This window comes from Pongo pygmaeus, chromosome 21 (genome assembly GCF_028885625.2).
Source record: "Pongo pygmaeus isolate AG05252 chromosome 21, NHGRI_mPonPyg2-v2.0_pri, whole genome shotgun sequence".
Classification (NCBI taxonomy): Eukaryota; Metazoa; Chordata; class Mammalia; order Primates; family Hominidae; genus Pongo; species Pongo pygmaeus.
The window spans coordinates 40,880,253-40,901,257 of NC_072394.2; the positions used below are offsets into that span (position 1 = coordinate 40,880,253).

Sequence of the window (21,005 nt, forward strand, 5' to 3'; positions counted from 1 at the left end):
GTAGAATCTGTGGTATGAATGTCTGCCTGGTACCCAGGAGGTCCCATCCATGAGGGAGCCTGCTAGGGTGAGGCGATTCCAAGAAGAGGGTCTGTGCACACATCAGTAGGGATGCAACAGGCAACAGGAGGAGTCTCTCTGAAGAGCCCATGAAAAAGGCCACAAGATCAACCTTTGAGAAGCCTGGGATTGGTAGGGAAGGCCACAAGAGAAATAATCAGGATTAAACATCTCTCTAGCCTGGAGAGGGTGCGGGCTTCTTACAAAAGCACCAGACAAGAGATGTCTCCCCTCTCTTTACCCTTTACTCCACCTGTTTTTATCCTGGAAATATTGAGAGTGGGTAAGTGGACAGAAAATTCCTGTTGAAGAGAAACATATCTGGATACGTGAAGAGAGAAGCCCCACATCCCTACCCCAGCCCATCCTGTACTTAGCCCCAGCTGGTGGAGAGGAGAGAAGTCTTACCTATGAAAGATCACTGAAAACATAATAATGCGTTAGACTGAACATTTAAACTTGTTGAATGGATTCAGCAGATCCTTAACTAATCCTGGTGGGGTTTTTTTATTCTTTTTTGAGACAGAGTCTTGCTCTGTCACCCAGGCTTGAGTGCAGTGGTGTGATCTCGGCTTACTGCAACATCCACCTCCCAGGTTCGAGCGATTCTCCTGCCTCAGCCTCCCGAGTAGCTGGGATTACAGGCACATGCCACCATGCCTGGCTAATTTTTGTATTTTTAGTAGAGATGGGGTTTCACCATATTGGTCAGGCTGGTCTCAAACTCCTGACCTCGTGATCCACCCACCTTGGCCTCCCAAAGTGCTGGGATTACAGGTGTGAGCCACCATGCCTAACTTTTTTTTTTTTTTTTTGAGACTGAGTCTGGCTTAGTCACCCAGGCTGGAGTACAGTGGTGTGATCTCAGCTCACTGCAACCTCTGCCTCTCAGGTTCAAGCAATTCTCCTGCCTCAGCCTCCCAAGTAGCTGAGATTACAGGTGTGTGCCACCATGCCCGGCTAATTTTTTTGTATTTCTAGTAGAGATGGGATTTCACCATATCGGCCAGGCTGGTCTCAAACTCCTGACCTTGTAATCCACCCGCCTTGGCCTCCCAAAGTGCTAGGATTACAGGCGTGAGCCACTGTGCCTGACCCTACTGGTGTATTATTAAAAAATAATAAAATAAAATTGTTGAATGGAAAGTGTGTTTTTCCATTTTTAGTGATTGTAAGACTTTTTATTACCTAAGAATGATCAGAGAAATTCTAAGGCTTTTGCCTGATATTTTTCTAGGGGCAGGAGAGAGACATTCCCACTTAGCAAGTCTAAGCAGACATATCAGGAGTCCTGCTTTCAACATACTGGTTGCAAAGGATTGGACTGTAGCTGGGAAGACAAGGTTCCACCACAGGAGGTCTGTGACCTCATAGTGGCTGAGAAATTCCCGGTGCCTGGAGCCCCTTCGCCAGAGGAGATGGAATCATGGCTGGCTGGACAGCGTCTTCCAAGGAGTTGGTGCCCGAAGTCTAGGTGGGAAGTCAGAAACTGACTATGCAAGGCCTGCGGGAGCTCCAGACCCATCTCCACACCAAGAGTGACCACCGTGCTGCAGATTTTGTTGTATCTGTCCATTCTCCTCCTCGGCTTCTTACGCTCCTCTGTTACTGCGTCTTTCAGGAGTCCATGTGGGTGATGAGCACTCTCTGGGGGTGCTATGGGGGCATCTATGGAGCTTGGCAGCAGCATGCTGTGATAGAAAACAGGTAGATGGGCTGGGCGAGGTGGCTCACACCTGTAATCCCAGCATTGGGGGAGGCCAAGGCAGGCAGATCACTTGAGGTCAGGAGTTTGTGACCAGCCTGACAAACATGGTAAAATCCCATCTCTACTAAAAGAAAAAAATTAGCCGAGCATACTGGTGGGTGCCTGTAATCCCAGCTACTCGGGAAGCTGAGGCATGAGAATCGCTTGAACCCAGGAAGCGGAGGTTACAGCAAGCCGAGATTGTGTCACTTCACTCCAGCCTGGGCAATAGAGCGAGACTTTGTCTCAAAAAATAAAGTAAAATAAACAATAAAAGTAAATTAAATTTAAAAATAAAATAAAATATAAAATAAAATAAAAATGATGGAGCATCAGAGATGCTTGGGTCCCAATCCCCTCTGCCACAACCTAGCTCTGTGCCCTGTACTTTTTTTTTTTTTTTTTTGAGACGGAGTCTTGCTCTGTCGCCCAGGCTGGAGTGCAATGGTACGATCTCGGCTCACTGCAAGCTCCGCCTCCCAGGTTCACACCATTCTCCCGCCTCAGCCTCCTGAGTAGCTGGGACTACAGGTGCCCGCCACCATGCCCGGCTAATGTTTTTGTATTTTTAGTACAGATGGGGTTTCACCGTGTTAGCCAGGATGGTCTTGATCTCCTGACCTCGTGACCTGCCCGTCTCGGCCTCCCAAAGTGCTGGGATTACAGGCTTGAGCCACCGCGTCCGGCCACTCTGTGCCCTAATCTTAACCTCAATTTACTCATCCCAAAAACAAAGCTGTGAGGGAAAGGAATTTCTACTATTGTTGTTGTTATTGTTCGTATAACTACAATCCTGATCTTTTCCAAAGCCAAGATTTTTCCCTCTCTTTTACCAGAAGTGTGTTCCCTTTAATCCCCCAGCAGGGAAATTTTACGGGGTTTGGAGAACAGGGTGGCCGTTGCTGGGCTCCGTGCTCACTGGGCTGCTCTTTCCCATGCTGGCCGTTGGCATCTGCCTCCCGCGCTGTCTCATGCTGTGCTCTCTTTCTGTGTCTGCATTTGAAAGTGATCATCAGCTGCCTGTGTCTTGGTCATTGATAGTACAGGCAGGTGAACTGTGCAAAGCATTTTCTGTATTTGGAGGGTCCATCTCTATCCTTGGAAATGCTAGTGCTTTTCTCACATTCGACTTCTCTTCTGTGAACACTCTCAAGCCTCCGGGGCATCGTGGGCTGTCATTTTGTTTGGCCTTTCTCAGCTTGACTTCTTGGCAAAAATTAGGCTGTGTATATCTGGGACTATTTGTTCCCCAGGACAAGGTTAACTACTCAAGGAATGGCTGAGGCTCACAGAGCATGAGCCCTGCACAGAAAAGGTAACATTTCACCAGCCAGGTGAATTGTACAGAAATTAACAACCGAGTGTATGAATACATACAACATTGAGTATAGATCGTGATTATGATAGGATTTAAAGAAAGATGGCTTCTTGGAGGTGGTGTGCTTTGGTGGTTTTCTGTTTGTTTGTTTTTGTTTTTTGAGACATGGTCTTGCTCTGTTGCCCAGGCTGGAATGCAGTGGCACGATCAGAGCTCACTGCAGCCTCAACCTGCTGGGCTCAAGCGATCCTCCTGCCTCAGCCTCCCAAGTAGCTGAGACTACAAGCACATGTCACCATACCTGGCTAATTAAGAAATTTTTTTTTGTAAAGATGAGGTCTCACTATGTTGTCCAGGCTGGTCTCCAACTCCTGGGCTCAAACGATCCTCCCACCTCAACCTCCCAAAGTGCTAAGACTGCAAGTGTGAGTCATCGTGCTTGGACCTTGGTGAGTTTTTCTTTTTTGGAGATGAGGTCTTGCTATGCTTCTCTGGCCTCGGGGGATCCTTCTGCCTCAGCCTCCCCGGTAGCTGGGACTACAGGTGCACACCAATGCGTCTGGCTCTTGGTGGATTTTTGAAGTACTCAAATAGGAGTCCCTTAAATTTGCAATGGGAAGGCTCTTAAGGGTCAGGGGGAGAAAGAGGAAGACTCTGAAGCTGAAGAGGAGGAAGGGATGGGGAGTGGACACCTGTGCTGGTATGTGGATAAGTTAGGAACCGGAGGGGGCAGTATCCCCCCATCTCATTGCATGGCCCGCAATAGATGATCTTTAAATGTTGATGCAAAAGAAGAAAGGGAAATGCTCATTGTGGCAACAGGAGAGGGCTCACTTAATTCTGAAATGTAAGAAAAATTACTTGTGTCCCAGTCTGCTCTTGGCTCCGAGGGCTTAAAAAAATGAAAAAAGGCTGGGCGTGGTGGCTCATGCCTGTAATCCCAGCACTTTGGGAGGCCGAGGCAGGTGGATCACTTGAGGTCAGGAGTTCGAGACCAGACTGGCCAACATGGTGAAACCCCATCTCTACTAAAAATACAAAAATTAGCCAGGCATGGTGGTGGGCACCTGTCATCCTAGCTACTCGGGAGGCTGAGGCAGGAGAATCACTTGAACCCAGGAGGTGGAGGTTGCAGTGAGCGTGCCATTGAACTCTAGCCTGGGCAACAGAGCAAGACTCCATCTCAAAAAAAAAAAAAAGAAAGAAACAAAGAAAGAAAAAGAAGAAAAAGAAAAAAAAAGAAAAAAGCAGGACAACTTAACTGATTCAAATAAAATAAAATTAGGGCCAGTCACGGTGGCTCACACCTACAATCTCAGCACTTTGGGAGGCTGAGGCAGGTGGATCATTTGAGGTTAGGAGTTCAAGACCAGTCTGGCCAACATGGTGAAACCCGGTCTCTACTAAAAATACAAAAATTAGCTGGATGTGGTGGCGTGTGCCCATAATCCCAGCTAATCAGGAGGCTGAAGCAGGAGAATTGCTTGAACTTGGGAGACAGAGGTTGCTGTGAGCTGAGATCACACCACTGCACTCCAGCCTGGGCGACAGAGCAAGACTTTGACTCAAAAAACAAAACAAAACAAATAAATTAATGAAATAACAAGAAAATGGGCATAGGGCCAGGCCTGGTGGCTCACGCCTGTAATCCCAACATGAAAGTACATCAATAGGAAATGTAAGTCGGTGTTGTGGAGCAACATCTCAAAAACCCTTGGAGGATGTTATGGACTGAATATGAGACCAAGGCAAGAGGATCGTTTGAGACCAGGAGTTGAAGACCAGCCTGGACAACATAGTATGACCTCATCTCTACAAATTTTTTTTTTTAATTAGCGGGGCCTGGTGGTGGCATGCGCCTGTAGTCCCAGCTACTCAGGAGGCTGAGACAGGAGGATCGCTTGAGCCTGGGAGGTCGAGGCTGCAGTGAGCCATAATTGCACCACTGCACTGAAAGCTGGATGACAGAGCAAGACCCTGTTTCAAAAAAAAAAAAAAAAAAATTGGCAGACTTCAGTTGGAAAGTCTTGGCCCCAGTGCCCTTGAAGGGCAGGAGTAGTGCTTCTGCCTTGTGAATGCCTTCTGACGCCACCACTGGGGAGAGGTGGACACGAGAGTTGGGCAGATGGAAATCAGTTGTATCTTTATCAATGGTGACAGCTGGATGCAACCACCTGCAGGCTCCCTGACACCTGCTCCTCCTTCCTTTACCTCTGTTGCAGCCCACCCTCCAACCCCTACCATACACACTGCCATGCCGGATAGGGCCTGCCGGGTGAGCTTACTCAGGAAGGAGTGGGGACTCAGCCAAGCATCCCATGAACAAGCAAAGCACAGACACCCTGAGGGGTGTGCAGCCTCAACAAGTCCTAACCCACACTCAAGACAAATTAGATGAGGGACCTCAGAGATGGGTGACTCCTCCCAGAGCTCCAGAAAGGGTGGAAGTGCCTATCCTTGGCCCGAAAGGTAATTTTGAGAATTGAGAGCTTGAGTGTCAAAGGTTGTAAAAATCAGGCCGGGCGCCGTGGCTCACACCTATAATCCCAGCATGTGGGAGGCCGAGGTCAGGCAGATCACCTGAGGTTGAGAGTTCGAGACCAGCCTGGCCAATATGGTGCAATCTACTAAAAATACAAAAATTAGTCAGGCTGTGGTGATGTGCGCCTGTAATCCCAGCTACTCAGGAGGCTGAGGCAGGAGAATCCATTGAACCCGGGAGGCAGAGGTTGCCGTGAGCTGAGATCACGCCACTGCACTCCAGCCTGGGTGACAGAGCAAGACTCTGTCTCAAAAAAAAAAAAAAGTTTGTGGAATTCAGGACAGCATTTCTCAGAAAGCCCCGCTACTGCTTGCAAACTTTTTTTTCTAATGACCGTGCACAGGTTTCACTGTCACAGGTTTAATTAAAGTCTTCTGCTTGATTCAAGTAGCGTGGAGAAAAAATTCCTCAAAAGTGTTGCCCTTCAGAGATATTTTCAAGGGCCTTTATTAGAAGGACCATCATTTAAGGATTAGATGGTATGACATAGGGTGACTCTGCTACACCAGAGAAGAACATGCTAGGGAAAACATCTTCTTTCTTTTAAGTCAAGTGTTTTCTGTGTCATTAGATTGCCCAAGCATCCCTGACATCTCTGCTTCTCAACCATAGGATATGATGTGTATGGTGCTCCCATGAGTTGTGCAGTACACGACCTGCACAACTGTATGTGGCAGTCCTGCCTACCCTCAGTGGAAGCAGGATGGAGATGTTCCCCTGGGTAAACGTGGCATATGTCCCTCACTATAAGCAAAAAACCAGAGCGAGTATGAAGTCAGAAGTCCACCCAGAGAGAGAGGCAGAGTTGCAGGACAGGGATGGAACTCCAGTTCTGGTGTTCGTTGTCTTGGGGGCCCAGCTTGACCTCTGCCCTTCCCTTCGCTTGATTATATAAGTTTTCCAATAATATATTTTATTTTTAAAGCGTAAGTTAGGTTTCTATCACCAACACATTCTATCTAAAAGCCCAAATCTTTTCCTTAACTTGTCCTAAATGGCCAGTTATTAAGAAATTCCACTGAGGGTTTGGCGGTTGCATACAGCCTTGTGGGCATTTTGCTTATCCACGTTCACTTTCTCATGTGGGACACTGGCCTACGTAGTACGTGATTCCAGCAAACAGGGCAGTATGTTGAGCTCTTGAAATAAGTGTGTTGTGACAGCCTTTGTTACAGCATTAAAAGAACAGTCTATTCTCCATGACTGACTCTTTATTTGTCTGCTGACGTCAAAAACAAAACAAGACTGCAGACACACTCTTGCCGATGCTAGAAGGGATGCATGTTTGAAGTGGATTTTTTTCTGTTTCTTTGCTTGGAGAGGAGGGTGTGTGGACACTAAGCTGGCCATGGTCCAAGCTGACCTATTTGCCAGCCGACCCCTGTCTGGGCTGCCATAACAAAGTGCCATCATCAACTGGGTGGTTTATAAACAACAGAAATTTATTTCTCATAGTTCTGGAGGCTAAAAGTCCAAGATCAAAGGCACCAGTAGATTTGGTAAACTAGGAAGTGGTGAGGACCCACTTTCTGGTTTATAGACTGATGGCTGTCTTCTCACTGTGTCCTCAAATGGAAGCTGATGTTTCACAAATATTTTCTGGGTAAATGGGTGGGTGAGTGAACTCATGAAGGGATGCTCCTTTAGATGAACGCTTGGATAAAGGGCGTTAGTGGAGGGATAGAATTGCAGCTCCGTCCTGCCAGGGGGCGCTGCAGGCACGTCTGCGCAGGTAGGGGCCCGGCGGAAGCGCCGCTCTAGACTGCAGCCGCGCCCCCAGCCGTATTTCCGCGGGCGCTGAGCACTGGAGAGAGCGTCTTGTGGTTACGGCCTGCGGCCTGCACCTCAGCTTCCTCCGCACGGTTATCCCTGTACCCGCCGCCATCCATCCTGGCGCTCCGGATGAGTCAATGAGGGGCAGCGCCCGAGGAATGGTCTTCCCAAGAACCCCCGGTGGCCTCCCAAGGCCGGTGCTGTGTACCTCCTCCCCGACAAAAGGGGCAACTGAGGCCCCGAGGGGAGTGGGAAGAGCCGGCTGGACGTCAGGCCCAGCCGCTGGTGCGGTAGTCCGTCCCCTCCGCCGGGGTGGGCCCCTCGGGTTTCGCGTGTCCTCGGGAAAGAGACTGGCGGGTGAGCCGCGCCCTCGGCCTTCGCTGGGCTAAGCCGACCCCATGCGGACGTCAGAACCCCCCAGGTTCGCACAGCCTCTCTGCGGGGAGGCTTAGTGCCTCTTGAGAAACGGCTCGGCAACGCTGCGCCCGGGGCCTTGCACGCGGGCTGAGGGGGGCTAGAGACCTCGCGACTTTCACTCCCCCGACCCCGATTTCCGACTCCTGACTTTGGAAGCCCCCAAAGCTGCTTTTCGGTTGCCTACAAAGTGTCGGTTATTGTGCCACGTCCTTGGAACCGTGAACTCATTTTCTCCTCAATAACCTTGAAAAAGTAGCTGTAAAACCTCCATTTTACAGACCAATTGGCTGAGGTTTAAATGGAGGACACTCCCAGGGCCCCAGAGGGGTGAATTCCAGACTCCTTTGCCAGGACCTTGTACTAAGCCCCTTCCCTACGCTTTTCCCTGCCTAGGCCTCGTGGGCTGTGCGGCTCTCCTGGAGACAGATGACAGCTCTCCCTTGGATGGCTTTGCTAGTTTCGCACCAGCCAGCGCCCCATTTTTCCTGCAGCACCCTGATCCGCACTCCCTGAGGGGCTCCCACTGTCCGCGGTGTGAGGATGTCCCTGGGTAAGTGGTGCTGGTCATGAGCACCTTGGGGGACCCTTCAGATTCGCTTCTGGGGGACCCCAGCGGAGGGCATAGTCATGAATTCCGAGAACTGTATGGCAAAGCCGAGTGCAGAGGAGAGCCTGGCTAAGTTCTTTCATTCTCCTGAGCTTGACTTTCTGTAATGTAGGGAAACTGCGAAAGCTCTGTAAGTGGGGAGATCTTGCACGTTTTTCTTGCTTTTGAACCTATGATGTCTGGCTAGTAGATATTCAATATTTGTGGGATGAATGAACAATTTAAGCCTTTTTTTTTTTTTAAACCAAAAATTGGTCTTCTGTGACTTTCTTGATGGGGGCAGATGAGATGTTTGTACTGCATTAAGTGGATAGCGCTCAGGTCCTTTGGGCTTGGCGCTTTGGCAATCTCCAAGCAGCTCACTTTGGCCTCTGTTCCTGGATCCCCTCTGTTCTTTTCTGCGCCTGCATTCGTAAGTGATCACGGGCTGCCCATGTCCTGGTCATTGGTAGTGCAGGCAGAGGAAATGCGGGAAAGGTTGCTGTGTTTGGAGGATCCACATCTTCACCTTCCTGTCCCAGGAGCTTTCCTACACTCCTGCTTCTCAAAGCTGCACACACCTGGGGCCTCCAGGGGATGGGGGCTGCCGTGTGTGTTATGTCATGATTAGAGCTTTCACTTCCTGCTCCCTGCTGTTGGGAACCAGGCTATGTGTGTTGCTTAAATTCCCCTTGATGACCAGCAGAGTCACCGCCACTCAGCCGTGGCACACTGCTGTAAACCTGGTTTTGATCTCCTTTCAGTCTTTTGCTGATTAACTGCACATTGATCAGTGTTGGCCACCCTCACCCTGCCATAGACCATCCACTGTCTTCTTCTGTAGAGTTAACTATTTTCTCTTTTATGAGGAAATAGTGTGTTTGCCTAGGAATGTTTACTGTCTGGTAACTACTGTGCTAAGCCCTTTCCTGTTGCCTGCCATCCTTGCTGTGAGCAGGGGCAAGCTGGGTGCTCATTCATGGCATCTTATCTGTTGCAGATAGTCCACTGTGTGCAGAGGCATGGGAGTTGTCATGTCGATAACATGCTAGACCTCAGTGTCCTTGAGGTAAGATCTCTAGTTCATTGTCTGGAATGTTGGTTCCTTGTATCTAGTACAGTTCTGTACGTGTTCCCAGGGGCTTTGGGGTTGGTGTAGGGGAGCTGAGAGGTGAGATGAGAATGGCACTGTGGGTCCCCAGATCCGCTGTCCACCCAGCCAACCCAGATAACCTCTGGCCTTTCATGTGCCTTCAGGGCTTGCTGCTGGGGGGAAACCTCCAGAGTCCCACTTTGGTAATAAGAGGTCTCTGCCCTTTCTCCCTGGGCAGCAGGATGTTGTAATGGAAAATGAGTGGACCTAGGCTTCAGAGACTCTGGTCCCCTGGCTTTGAATCCCCTTCTGCCACTATCCCAGTCAAGGACTGATTCAGAACCTAATTTTCTTCATTTGGAAAATAATGTTCTGATAGAGGTGACTTTTGTGGTACCTGAGACCACATGATTCCTATCATTACCAGCCAATATTGTCCCATTGTTTTTGCCCCATGTGACTTCTCTGTGATTCCTCCTGGCAAGGAAGTTCTATGTGGTTTTTACAGGAAAGCAGGGCCACTTTCGGGGTCCTGTGCTGGGCTGGATTGTTTTCCTGGACTGGACCTAGTCCATAGGCTGCTGGCATCTGTTTCTCTTCATAGATCTCTCTCTGCCCTTGTATATACCTGCATTCAAAAATGATCATGGGCTTCCTGTGCTCTGGTCATCGATAATGCAGGGAGAGGAATTGCTGAAAGCCGTTTCCCGTGTTTGGAGGGTTCACATCTGTCCCTTTCAAATGCTGGCGCTTTCACACACTCCTCTCCTGCCAGCACCTTCTGGTCTCAGGAGCATTGCAGGATGCTGTGTGAGTGAGTGATGGGAGACACTTTAGTGTGACTTTTTTCAGCTTAGCTTCCTGTTATCAGAGAGCAGTCTCAGTGTCAAGGTTTGGGTACTAGATGGTGGAAAAAGCCTGTGTGAATTATTTTTAATGAATAAGTGTGATGTTGGGTGGCATACAGTCACTGCCTTAAGATTTTCAAAGAGAAGCAGCCTTTTGGAGGTGGTGGGCCTGGGCAGGTCTTTCAAGGAGTGGGATGTGATGGGCAGTAGAAAGGTATTCCAGGGAGGGGTAGCAACATGAGAAGGTCTTTGAGGCTGGGATGAGCAAGAGTGTCTAGTCCCACCAGGGAGACAGATGTGTAGGCAAGTAATGAAAGCATGGAGGGATGGCTGCTGGGGTGGTCCTTGGCTCCCAGCATGGCGAGGTGGGACATCTATGGGAGGGGCCCTGAGAGGTCTCTTGAGCTGTCTTTCTGCCAGTTGCACATCTGCTCGGTTGCCTGTCAAGACTCTTAAGACAGTTTTGCTAGACTCTTAAGTTTTTATTTTGATATTCTTCGGGAGCATTGAGATTCCTTTTTGAGATGAGTTTGGTATGAAAGAAACTGGCAACTCATACCCGATTGATTAACTGGGGGCATTCCCATTGACATCAGCTTGAAGAAAGACAACAGAACACTGGAGACCAAGTACTTGCAGCCTTCTGCTCTGTGGCCCCTCCTCACTCCAGGGATGCCGCCTTGGGTCTGGAGACTGTTAGAGGAAACCCCAAGAGGTGCAAGCACTGAGCCTCTCAGGACAATGACCTGGGATTCCACCTCCCCTGGAGGGGCCTCCTCATGGTAAGCGAATGCCAAGAGGTTAAGTCGGCCTGTGTTTCCGAGGTGGAAATTCGAGGCCGCTGGCTTCATTTGTCTTCTCTTTTAGATTGTTTGGGGGTTGATCACAGACCAAGAGTGATGAGTGATGTCACCCTGTGATGCATGGCTGGACCTTCTTGCCCCTGTTGTCTCAGCACAACATTAATCGACTTTTCCCTCAGCGTGGGTGGGCAGAGGAAAAGCCCTGTGGCTCTGGGGACTTGGGATCCAGAGTTGAAGACCCTTCAGCTGGCTCTGCCCTGCCAGTGCCACAGAGTGCCATGGCCCAGGAAGACTGGTTTTCTTCCATCTAGGCCAGGCCATCCAGTGGCCATCCTTCGTGTCCTCCCACCTCCTTCTGGTGTGACTTCTGAAAACCAAGAATTTGTTCCTGTTGACTTTTTCTGTGCTATGGACCATTGTCCTCTGACCCACTCAATAAATCTTGAAACATGCCCTGCTGCTTGTTCTTTCATTTTTGTGTGTTTGGTTTTTTTTATCAGTATCTCCGTGTGCCAGCAAGACTGGGTGTAGAGACTGGGTCACAAGGGCAGGTCTTCTGGTTCTCATTCATTAACACTTTCCCCTTGACACATACCCAAGGCTTGACCTAGGGAATGTGAGATGGAACGTGGGATTTGGACTGGGGTTGAACAATAATCCCAAGTGCATCTAGGGGTTGGGGGGTGTTCAGGCTTAGGAGAGAAGGGGAACTGTTAGGATTAAGTTGGTGGGGGAAACATTTGAGCCAAGGCTTTGGGAGAGAAGACTATGACGGGATGACTTAGGGATGGAGGCAGGGGCTGGAGTCCTTGAGGAATGCAAGTGTCCTGAGCTCAGGTGGTGGATTGCAGGTGAATGTAGGAGTTGGTTTTGAGCAGAGGAGAGAGTGGAGTGTATGAGGAACAGCTGCCCTTGGAGAGCTCTGGGGGTGTGGCAGGCAGTGCCAGCTGCTGGGGCTTCTGTTACCATGAGATAGATTTGGTCTTTGGGGATTCTCTTTGGTAGGAGTGATCGCAGTGATGTGCTTATGTGTGCATTGTATGTGTGTCACCACCTCCATATGTTGCTCTGTCCTCATTTTTCGGGTAAATTTCACACACAAGAATGCTCCCAAAGGCCATGGTAGAAAGTTGGGAGTCAGTTGGTCCCATTCCTTCAGTTGAAATAGAAATCACTGTGACTAAGCTGGGCATGGTGGCTCACGCCTATAATCCCAGGACTTTGGGAGGCTGAGGCGGGTGAATCACTTGAGGTCAGGAGTTCGAGACCAGCCTGGCCAACATGGTGAAACCCCATCTCTACTAAAAATACAAAAATTAGGCATGGTGGCAGGCACCTATATTCCCAGCTACTCAGGAGACTGACACAGGAGAATCATTTGAACCCGGGAGGTGGAGGTTGCAGTGAGCCAAGATTGTGCCACTACACTCTAGCCTAGGCAACAGAGTGAGACTCTGTCTCAACAGAAAAAAGAAAGAAAGAACTGTGACTAGGGTTGAGGGAAGCCAGGCTGTCAGGCATCTCTGATGACCTCTGCCAGCAGGAGACATTCTTGGCTGAAGTGTCCGCTCTGCTAGCCATCTCTGGTGAGGGCCTTATTTCTGCATTTCCCCCCTCCTTATTCCTACCCAAGAATCACCTGACACCTCTGGTTTGCTCTCTTGAAGATCCCCTCACCTGCTGCAACCCCTCTCTGGCCAGTTTTATCCAACTGTGGCCTTTGTCCTTTAGTGAGAAATGACCACATTTCCCCCACCAAAGAAAGGGGGCCAAAGTTCTCCCCTTTTCTGAGTCCACTATTTTTAGTGAAGTTTTACACTGGTTGGTGCCTTTAATTGGTAGACCTGTCTTTCCTTAGCAAACTGACCCCTCATTGCTAAGCAGGTTCCTGTCAGCTAATAGGACAAGTGTCTACACTCCACTCCCTTCTCCTTTAATCTCTCGTTCTCTTTCTCTCTCTCTCATGCTCTTCTTGACCCACTACCTCAATCCTGCAACCTGGCAGTCCCTTACGCCCTTTTTAGTTTGTTCTATAGGAGGCAACAGTGATGGAGTACTGAAAAACAAGGGAAGAGGCGAGATTGCCACGCAGTAGGGGAAGAGAGTGTCAGCTATAGAGATAGGATCACTTACCGTGGCTTGGCCCCCTGGCATAAAAATTTCCTTACTAAGCCAGACTGGTTGATTTGTGGAGGGTTCCCTCATTTGTCACATGAATATTTATCAAAATATTCATGCATCTTAGTGGTTGCAGGCTGGATGCGAAGGTTGGTGAACTAGTATGTTAGAAGCTCTTAGCATAGCACTTGGCACACAGGAAGTGCTCGATAAAGGACAGCTCCTCTCAATCACTGGAACTTCCTTTCCAATTGTAAATGGTCCTCATTGCTGGCCCAGCCTCTTAGGTCTTTCTTCTGCCCTCTGCCACCCTCGCCCAACCCTACCCTCAGCCTCTAGCCTAGACTTCCCATTCTCCCGAGGAGACAGCGAAGCCCTCCTCACTCTGCCCGTGGCCTGCCTGTCCACCCTTTTCTCACACAAGCACCCTAGGCCTCAGCCACCCTTCTGCTTAAGGTCCCTGAACATGTTCTTTTCCCAGCCTATGTACCTGGAATGCATCCTCCGCTTCCAGCTCAGCTGACTCAGCTTGTGTCACTTTCTTCAGGAAGCCTTTGCCGGCGGAACCTCCACCCAGACTGGATTCCCCGCCCCTCCTTCCATTCATATCAAGTATCAGTTTATGTGCAGGCACAATTCGAGGAACTGGTAAACAAAACAGGCAAAAGAGCAAATCCCTGCTTTGTACTTACATTTTGGAGGACAAGGACATATCATAAAACAAAGTACTAAAATAGGTAGAATGCTTGAGAAATGTTAAGGAAAAAAAGTCATAAAGCAGGGAAACAAGATAGGAAGTTTGGGGACCAGCAGAGGGAGTGGCATTTTAAATTGACTAGACAGGAAGGCTTCCCCAGGGAGGTGAGATTTGACTAAAGTGAGGAGCACTCACTGCTGGGCGTTCACTGCAGCCTGTGCAAGCTGCCATCACCGCATGGACCACGGACAATAGGAAGCTTTTTCCTGGCCGGGTGCGGTGGCTCACGCTTGTAATCCCAGCACTTTGGGAGGCCAAGGTGGGCGGATCACGAGGTCAGGAGATCGAGACCATCCTGGCTAACACAGTGAAACCCCATCTCTACTAAAAATACAAAAAATTAGCTGGGCGTGGTGGCAGGCGCCTGTAGTCCCAGCTACTCAGGAGGCTGAGGCGAGAGAATGGTGTGAACCCGGGAGGCGGAGCTTGCAGTGAGCCGAGATGGCGCCACTGCACTCCAGCCTGGGCCACAGTGCGAGACTCTGTCTCAAAAAAAAAGGAAGCTTTTCCTTTGGATACCAGGCTCAGTGAAGTGGGGAGACAACAGGCATCTGAGGCTGCTGCAGTGCTGCTTCTGATTATGAACGTTTCACCATGTTGTGAAGGTGCAGCTGAATCAAGCCAGGATTAACTGGTCAGCACCTGGATGGGTGTGTCTAGAGGCCAAGCTCGGCACCTGTCAGCTCCCCATCCCCCACACCTCCAACCATAGCTCAATGGTCTAGGGAAGCTCAGTCACCCAAGGACAGCCTTGATAGGCCTAACCCATCACCTTGGTCCAGGACCCATAGCAGTGATCACTGAGCCCTGCAGTTTTTCTGCTGGGAGAGTTCTGCATGTCAAGAGACTGAGTAATTGGTTGCAGAAACAGGAAGAGGCAGAGTAATTAAGTCTTAACAGCAGCCTAGGAGCATAGAACATTGAGCTCCTGTTGCAGGTGAGCTCCTGTTGCAAGTTTCTAGAACTCGCAGGTGGAGAATGAAATTTCAGTTTCCAAACCACGTTTGTGCTCCTCCAGGCATGACTGTGAGCAGTATTCTGACTTGCCATGAGGCCTGGGGATTCAGTTTTTTCTGAATTTTTATAAGGCGTGGACATGTGACCAAGATTCCTCTTCGTTTTTTTAAAAAAAATTTTAGTTTATTTTTTGAGACAGTGTTGCTCTGTCACCTAGGCTGGAGTGCAGTGGTGTGATCTTGGCTCACTGCAACCTCTGCCTCCTGGGTTCAAGTGATTCTTCTGCCTCAGCCTCCCAAGTAGCTGGGATTACAGGTGTGCACCACCACACCCAGCTAATTTTTGTAATTTTAGTAGAGACGGAGTTTCACCATGTTGGCCAGGCTGGTCTCAAACTCCTGACTTCAAGTGATCCTCCTGCCTCGGCCTCCCAAAGTGTTGGGATGACAGGCCTGAGCCACCATGCCCAGCCTGTTTTTAATTATTTATTTATTTTAAGACAGGGTTTTACTCTGTCGCCCAGTCTGGAGTGCAGTGGTGCAATCTGGACTCACTACAGCTTCAACTTCTTGGGCTCAAGCAATCCTCCTGCCTCAGCCTCATGAGTAACTGGTACTACAGGTGTGTGCCATCAGGCCAGGCTAGTTTTTGTATTTTTTTGTAGAGATGGGGTTTTACATTGTTTCCCAGGCTGGTCTCGAAATCCTGGTCTCAAGTGATCCTCCCAAATTGGCGTCCCAAAGTGGTGGTGTTACAGGCGTGAGCCACCGCACATGGCCTCTTTTTTTTTTTTTTTTTTTTTTTTTTGAGAGCCCTTACATTCACTACTTCCATTACCAAAGGAAGCAAAATGAGTCTTTTCTCATTATAGTCAAAAAGCATACCAACATAATGCCTGACGGGTGGAAGGTGCTCAGTCAACATTTAGGGATGAGGAATGAGGCCAGCAGATGCCTTGATAGTGTGCTCCAGAAATGACTCATGCAGGCTCCTCTGCCTCTGTGGGTACAACTGATGATAGGTGGGCCTGGTGAAGTCATTAAGAATCTGATGTGGCTGGGCAAGGTGGGTCATACGTGGAATCCCAGCTATCCAGGAGGCTGAGGTGGAACGATCACTTGAGTCCAGGAGTTTGAGACCAACCTGGGCAATACAGTGAGACCCTGTCTCAAACAAACAAACAAACAAAAACACACGAAAACCTGATGTTGTCACTTAATTGCTATGGGGCCTGGAGCACATTATTTTGCCTCCCTGACCCTCAGCTTCTGGCTGTCTAATTTGACCATCAACATATCACTTACCCCAAATAGCAATGATTAAGATGATGCATGTTAAATGCATAACATAGTAACTGCCTTGCACGGAGTGCTCGATAAATGTCTGCTGTTTTTATTTGATGAGCACATATAGCTTGTTGATAGTTAAAATGAAGAACAAATATAAAATGTCATTATGACAGGCTCATCTGCTAAGGCACCACAAATACTTTCTTCTTTCTTGTTTGCTAATTTGCAGACATCCCAGCGGGGTTGGTGTTAGTCACTGCTACCATTGATTGAAATTCTATTAAGTCCCATGCACTGTATTAAGCCTGTATATATAATTACCTCACTTAATCTTCACAACCACCCAGTGAGGTAGATTTAATTATTTTCCATTTTACAAATAAGGAAACCAAGGCTCAAAGAAACGGAAGAGACCTGTCTCACACCTAATGAGTGGCTCAGCTAGTTTTCCATTTCCTGCTGTATTAAATAGTGAAAAATGTTTCAGGCTGATTTCACAAGTAGCATAAGCATACCAAGCTTGTCGGATGCTTGTTTATTACTGGAAAACTGGAAATTAGGATATTTTACTATTTGTTCCATCTGCTTCAAATTATTGCCTATTGTTTAGACTTGCTGAAATAGTCCTCATCTAAATCAATGGTTTTACAGATTGAACTTATGAACCTGACATGTACAAGGACAATAGCCATGTTTTAGCCAAAACCAAAATATGAAGTGTCCTTCCCACTACTGTTGTGTCTGAAGCAAGAGTCATCCCAGACCCACAGAACTTGAGGAAACTTGAGAAGGGTATCACCAATGTGGCCCAATAACCAGGATTAGCATCAAGAAGAGCCATGATCCTACCAGGAAACTGTTGCCTGGCACCAGAGTCCCTGTGACACAGTGGGTGGGAGATTCCATGGCAGAATTGAGCCAGGAGAATGAAGAGCTAGACAGAATGAAGGTTCATTTGTCCATCCAAAAAATATTTATTAGGCACTGTGCTGGGAATAGAGATACCATGATGAACAAGAAAGTTGTTGCCCTCAAGAGGATCGCATAAATGTATATAGATATTAAGTTATATGAATTCACACTCTAGATACTTATGGAACAATCACTATGTGCTGGGCCTTGCTCTCAGATGGGCATTTGGGTCTGAACAAAGCAAATGAAGGAGCTTATAGTATAGGACAGTGCTGTCCAGTTATATATATATGAGCCACATATATAAAATTTCATTATATATGAAATTAAATAAAAAGAAGCAGGTGAAATAAATTTTGGTAATATTAATATATTTCATTTAGCCCATTACATCAAAGAATATTGTTATTTCAACATGTAATTAATATTAAAAATTATCACTATTATTATTTTGAGACAGAGTCTCGCTCTGTCACCCAGGCTGGAGTGCAGTGGCGTGATCTTGGCTCACTGCAACCTCTGCCTCCTGGGTTCAAGTGATCCTCCCACCTCAGTTTCCCAAGTAGCTGGTACTACAGGCATGTGCCACCTTACCCTCACTTCTATATTTTTAGTAGAGACGGGGTTTCGCCATGTTTGCCAGGCTGGTCTCGAACTCCTGGCCTCAAATGATCCACCCGCCTTGGCCTCCCAAAGTGCTGAGATTACAGGTGTGAGCTATCTTGCCCAGCCAATATTAAAAATTATTAATAAGATTTTTCCCCAAATGAAATCTTTGAAATCTGGTATATATTTTATACATACAGTACATCTCAATTTAGACTAGCCACATTTAGAGTGCTCAGTAGCCACATATGGTGAGTAGCTATCTTACTGGACATCATAGATTTAGACAATAAGGGGTTCAAGGATGCCTCCTTCACAGGAAGGCTGCTGCATCTTGTGGGGGCTTAATGAAGCTGCTCCAGCTTGGATCCCCCATTCTCTGGTATCCCCTCTCCTCCATCTTGGCAGAGCAGGGCGAGATATATATCAGGCGTGCCTGCTGGAATCCTGCCTCATGTTCCAGAGCCTTCTGGAGGCAGGACACCAAGTCCTGGGTGTGTTTCTCTAACACAGATCCTACTGGAGTTAACTTTAGTGTACCCAGCGTTTGTTATTCAGTCACTACCTGTTTACTAAGTGCTGGCCTCTGTGCTAAGCACTGTGAATGCACGCAAGTGAAAACAGACATTTGTTAGCTCATAATCTCATCAAGATAAACAAGATGCATAAATTGTTAAAAACTGTGAGAAATTCTACAGAGGAAGAGGGAAAGGTGCAAGAGTAAATAGGGCACCTGACCTCTTGGGAGTCAGAGAAGTAGACTTAACTGAGCAAAGGAGGAGAGTGGTCCACATGCAAAAGCTGCGTGGAGGATGCAGGGAGGAGCTCAACGGCGGTTGGTGTGGCTGGCATGCAGCCTGGAGTGGTGTAAGCACTGGCTTTGGAGTCACAGATCTGGTCCAACTTAACCGGGTGACTTTGATGACAAGTTTTAAACTCTGTGCACCTCAGTGACCTCCTATAGAGGGATGTGGTGAAGATTAAACAGATTGATGTTTGTTTTTTTAAGATGGAGTCTTGCTCTGTCACCCAGGCTGGATTGCAGTGGTGCAATCTCCACTCACTGCAACCTCCACTTTCCAGGTTCAAGCGATTCTCCTGCCTCAGCCTCCCAAGTAGCTGAGATTACAGGCGTGCACCACCACACCTGGCTAATTTTTGTATTTTTAGTAAAGACGGGGTTTCACCATATTTCACCAGGGTGGTCTCAAACTCCCGAACTCGTGATCTGCTAGCCTTGGCCTCCCAAAGTGCTGAGATTACAGGCATGAGGCACCACGCCCTGCCATGAGCAGCTATTTTTTTTTAAATATAACTTTTATTTTGGAATAACTTTAGATTCACAGAAAAATTTAAAACCTGGTACATAGAGTTCCCATATGCCCTTCACCCAGCTTCCCCTAATGTTAGCATCTTATGTAACCATGACACATTTGTCAAAACTAAGGAATTAACGCTGTTACATTACTATTAACTGAACCACAGACTCTATCTGGATTTCACCAGTTTTCCCATTGATGTCCATTTTCTCTGCCATACAGAATAGCACATTACATTTAGTTATGTATCCTTAATCTCCTCCATCTGGAATGGTTTCTCAGTCTTCCTTTGTTTTTCATGACCTTGACAGTTTTAAAGTGTTGGTAAGGTATTTTGTAGAATGTCTCTCAATTTGGATTTTTCTTTTTCTTTTTTTTTTTTTGAGACGGAGTCTTGCTCTGTTGCCCAGGCTGGTGTGCAGTGGCACAGTCTCAGCTCACTGCAGCCTCCCTTTCTCAGGTTCAAATGATTCTCATGCTTTAGCCTCCCGAGCAGCTGAGACTACAGGTGTGTGCCACCACGCCTGGCTAATTTTTGTATTTCGTTTTGTTTTGTTTTGTTTTTTTGAGATGGAGTCTCCCTCTGTCGTGCAGACTGGAGTGCAGTGGCGGGATCTCGGTTCACTGCAGCCTCTGCCTCCTGAGTTCCAGCAATTCTCCTGTCTCAGCCTCCTGGGTAGCTGGGATTACAGACGTGCGCCACCATACCCGGCTAATTTTTGTATTTTTAGTAAAGATGGGGCTTCACATGTTGGCCAGGTTGGTCTCAAACTCCTGACCTCAGGTGATCCACCCGCCTCGGCCTCCCAAGTGCTAAGATTGCAGGTGTGAGCCACCGCACCCGACCTAATTTTTGTATTTTTAATAGAGACAGGGTTTTACCATGTTGGCCAGGCTGGTCTCATACTCCTGGCCTCAGGGGATCTGCCCACCTTGGCCTTCCAAAGTGCTGGGACTACAGGCATGAGCCACTGCACCCGGCCCTCAATTTAGGTGTTGCTAACATTTTCTCATGATTGGACTGGAGGCTACGGGTTTCTGGGAAGAATACGTCAGAGGTGAAATTCCCTTCCATCACATCATATTGGGGGTACATCACATCAACGTGACTCACCATCAGTGACATTAACCTTGATCGCTTGGTTAAGGTGGTGACTGCCAGACTTCTTTGCTGTGAAATTCTTATTTTTCCCTTTTCATACCGTAATATTTGGAACATAGGTTTGATTTTAATAGATATTTTAAAAATATATATTTAGAAATGTTTACCCACACTGAAAGAGTATATATATTTTTCTCAAGCACCTTTGGGGTATGTATTAATATTGTTTGCATATTTACAATATTTACAAATATCATCTACAGCATAGAATGTGATAACTTTTATGCTGCAAAGCAAGTCTCAAATATTAATACCAGCGCATCAGTATCAGGAATAAATGGGCTGGGTGTGGTGACTCACACCTTTAATCCCAGCACTTTGGGAGGCTAAGTCGGGTGGATCACTTGAGGTCAGGAGTTTGAGACCAGCCTGGCCAACATGGTAAAACCCTGTCTCTACTAAAATTATAAAAATTTGCCAGGCGTGCTAGCACGTGCCTGTAGTCCCAGCTCCTCAGGAGGCTGAGGCAGGAGAATCACTTGAACCCGGGAGGTGAAGGTTGCAGTAAGCTGAGATCTTGCCACTGCACTCCAGCCTGGGCAACAGAGCAAGACTCTATCTCAAAAAAAAAAGGAAAGATGACTGCAATATGTCACTACAATGTAAAGTCTAAATAAAAACAAAACAAATGTTAAAAATACTCAGACCTGAAGGATAATGAAAATACTATATTATCAAAACTTGTATGATGTATAGCT

The 21,005-nt window shown here is 47.7% G+C and overlaps 1 protein-coding gene and 3 non-coding genes across 5 annotated transcripts; all 4 read left to right on the forward strand.

Annotated features, from left to right (window-relative positions):
* The first annotated feature begins 2,798 nt into the window (after positions 1-2,798).
* On the forward strand, positions 2,799-2,931 carry LOC129022166 (small nucleolar RNA SNORA71). Its single transcript, XR_008496254.1, has one exon. It is a non-coding gene; the product is annotated as a small nucleolar RNA SNORA71 (small nucleolar RNA).
* Positions 2,932-7,458: 4,527 nt separating this feature from the next.
* LOC129021866 (uncharacterized) lies at positions 7,459-11,640 on the forward strand. Of its 2 annotated transcripts, none has more exons than XM_054467823.2 (4): positions 7,459-7,797; positions 8,251-8,407; positions 9,444-11,166; positions 11,252-11,640. In XM_054467823.2, the coding sequence occupies exons 1-3, from the start codon at positions 7,578-7,580 to the stop codon at positions 9,445-9,447; spliced, it is 381 nt and encodes a 126-aa protein (XP_054323798.1). In that variant the 5' UTR covers positions 7,459-7,577; the 3' UTR covers positions 9,448-11,166; positions 11,252-11,640. The 2 variants fall into 2 exon arrangements, with proteins under 2 accessions (XP_054323798.1, XP_054323797.1); XM_054467822.2 differs by having other exon boundaries at positions 9,444-9,512; positions 10,981-11,640.
* LOC129022164 (small nucleolar RNA SNORA71) lies at positions 8,867-8,998 on the forward strand. Its single transcript, XR_008496253.1, has one exon. It is a non-coding gene; the product is annotated as a small nucleolar RNA SNORA71 (small nucleolar RNA).
* Positions 10,163-10,296, forward strand: LOC129022162 (small nucleolar RNA SNORA71). Its single transcript, XR_008496251.1, has one exon. It is a non-coding gene; the product is annotated as a small nucleolar RNA SNORA71 (small nucleolar RNA).
* Positions 11,641-21,005: the final 9,365 nt, after the last annotated feature.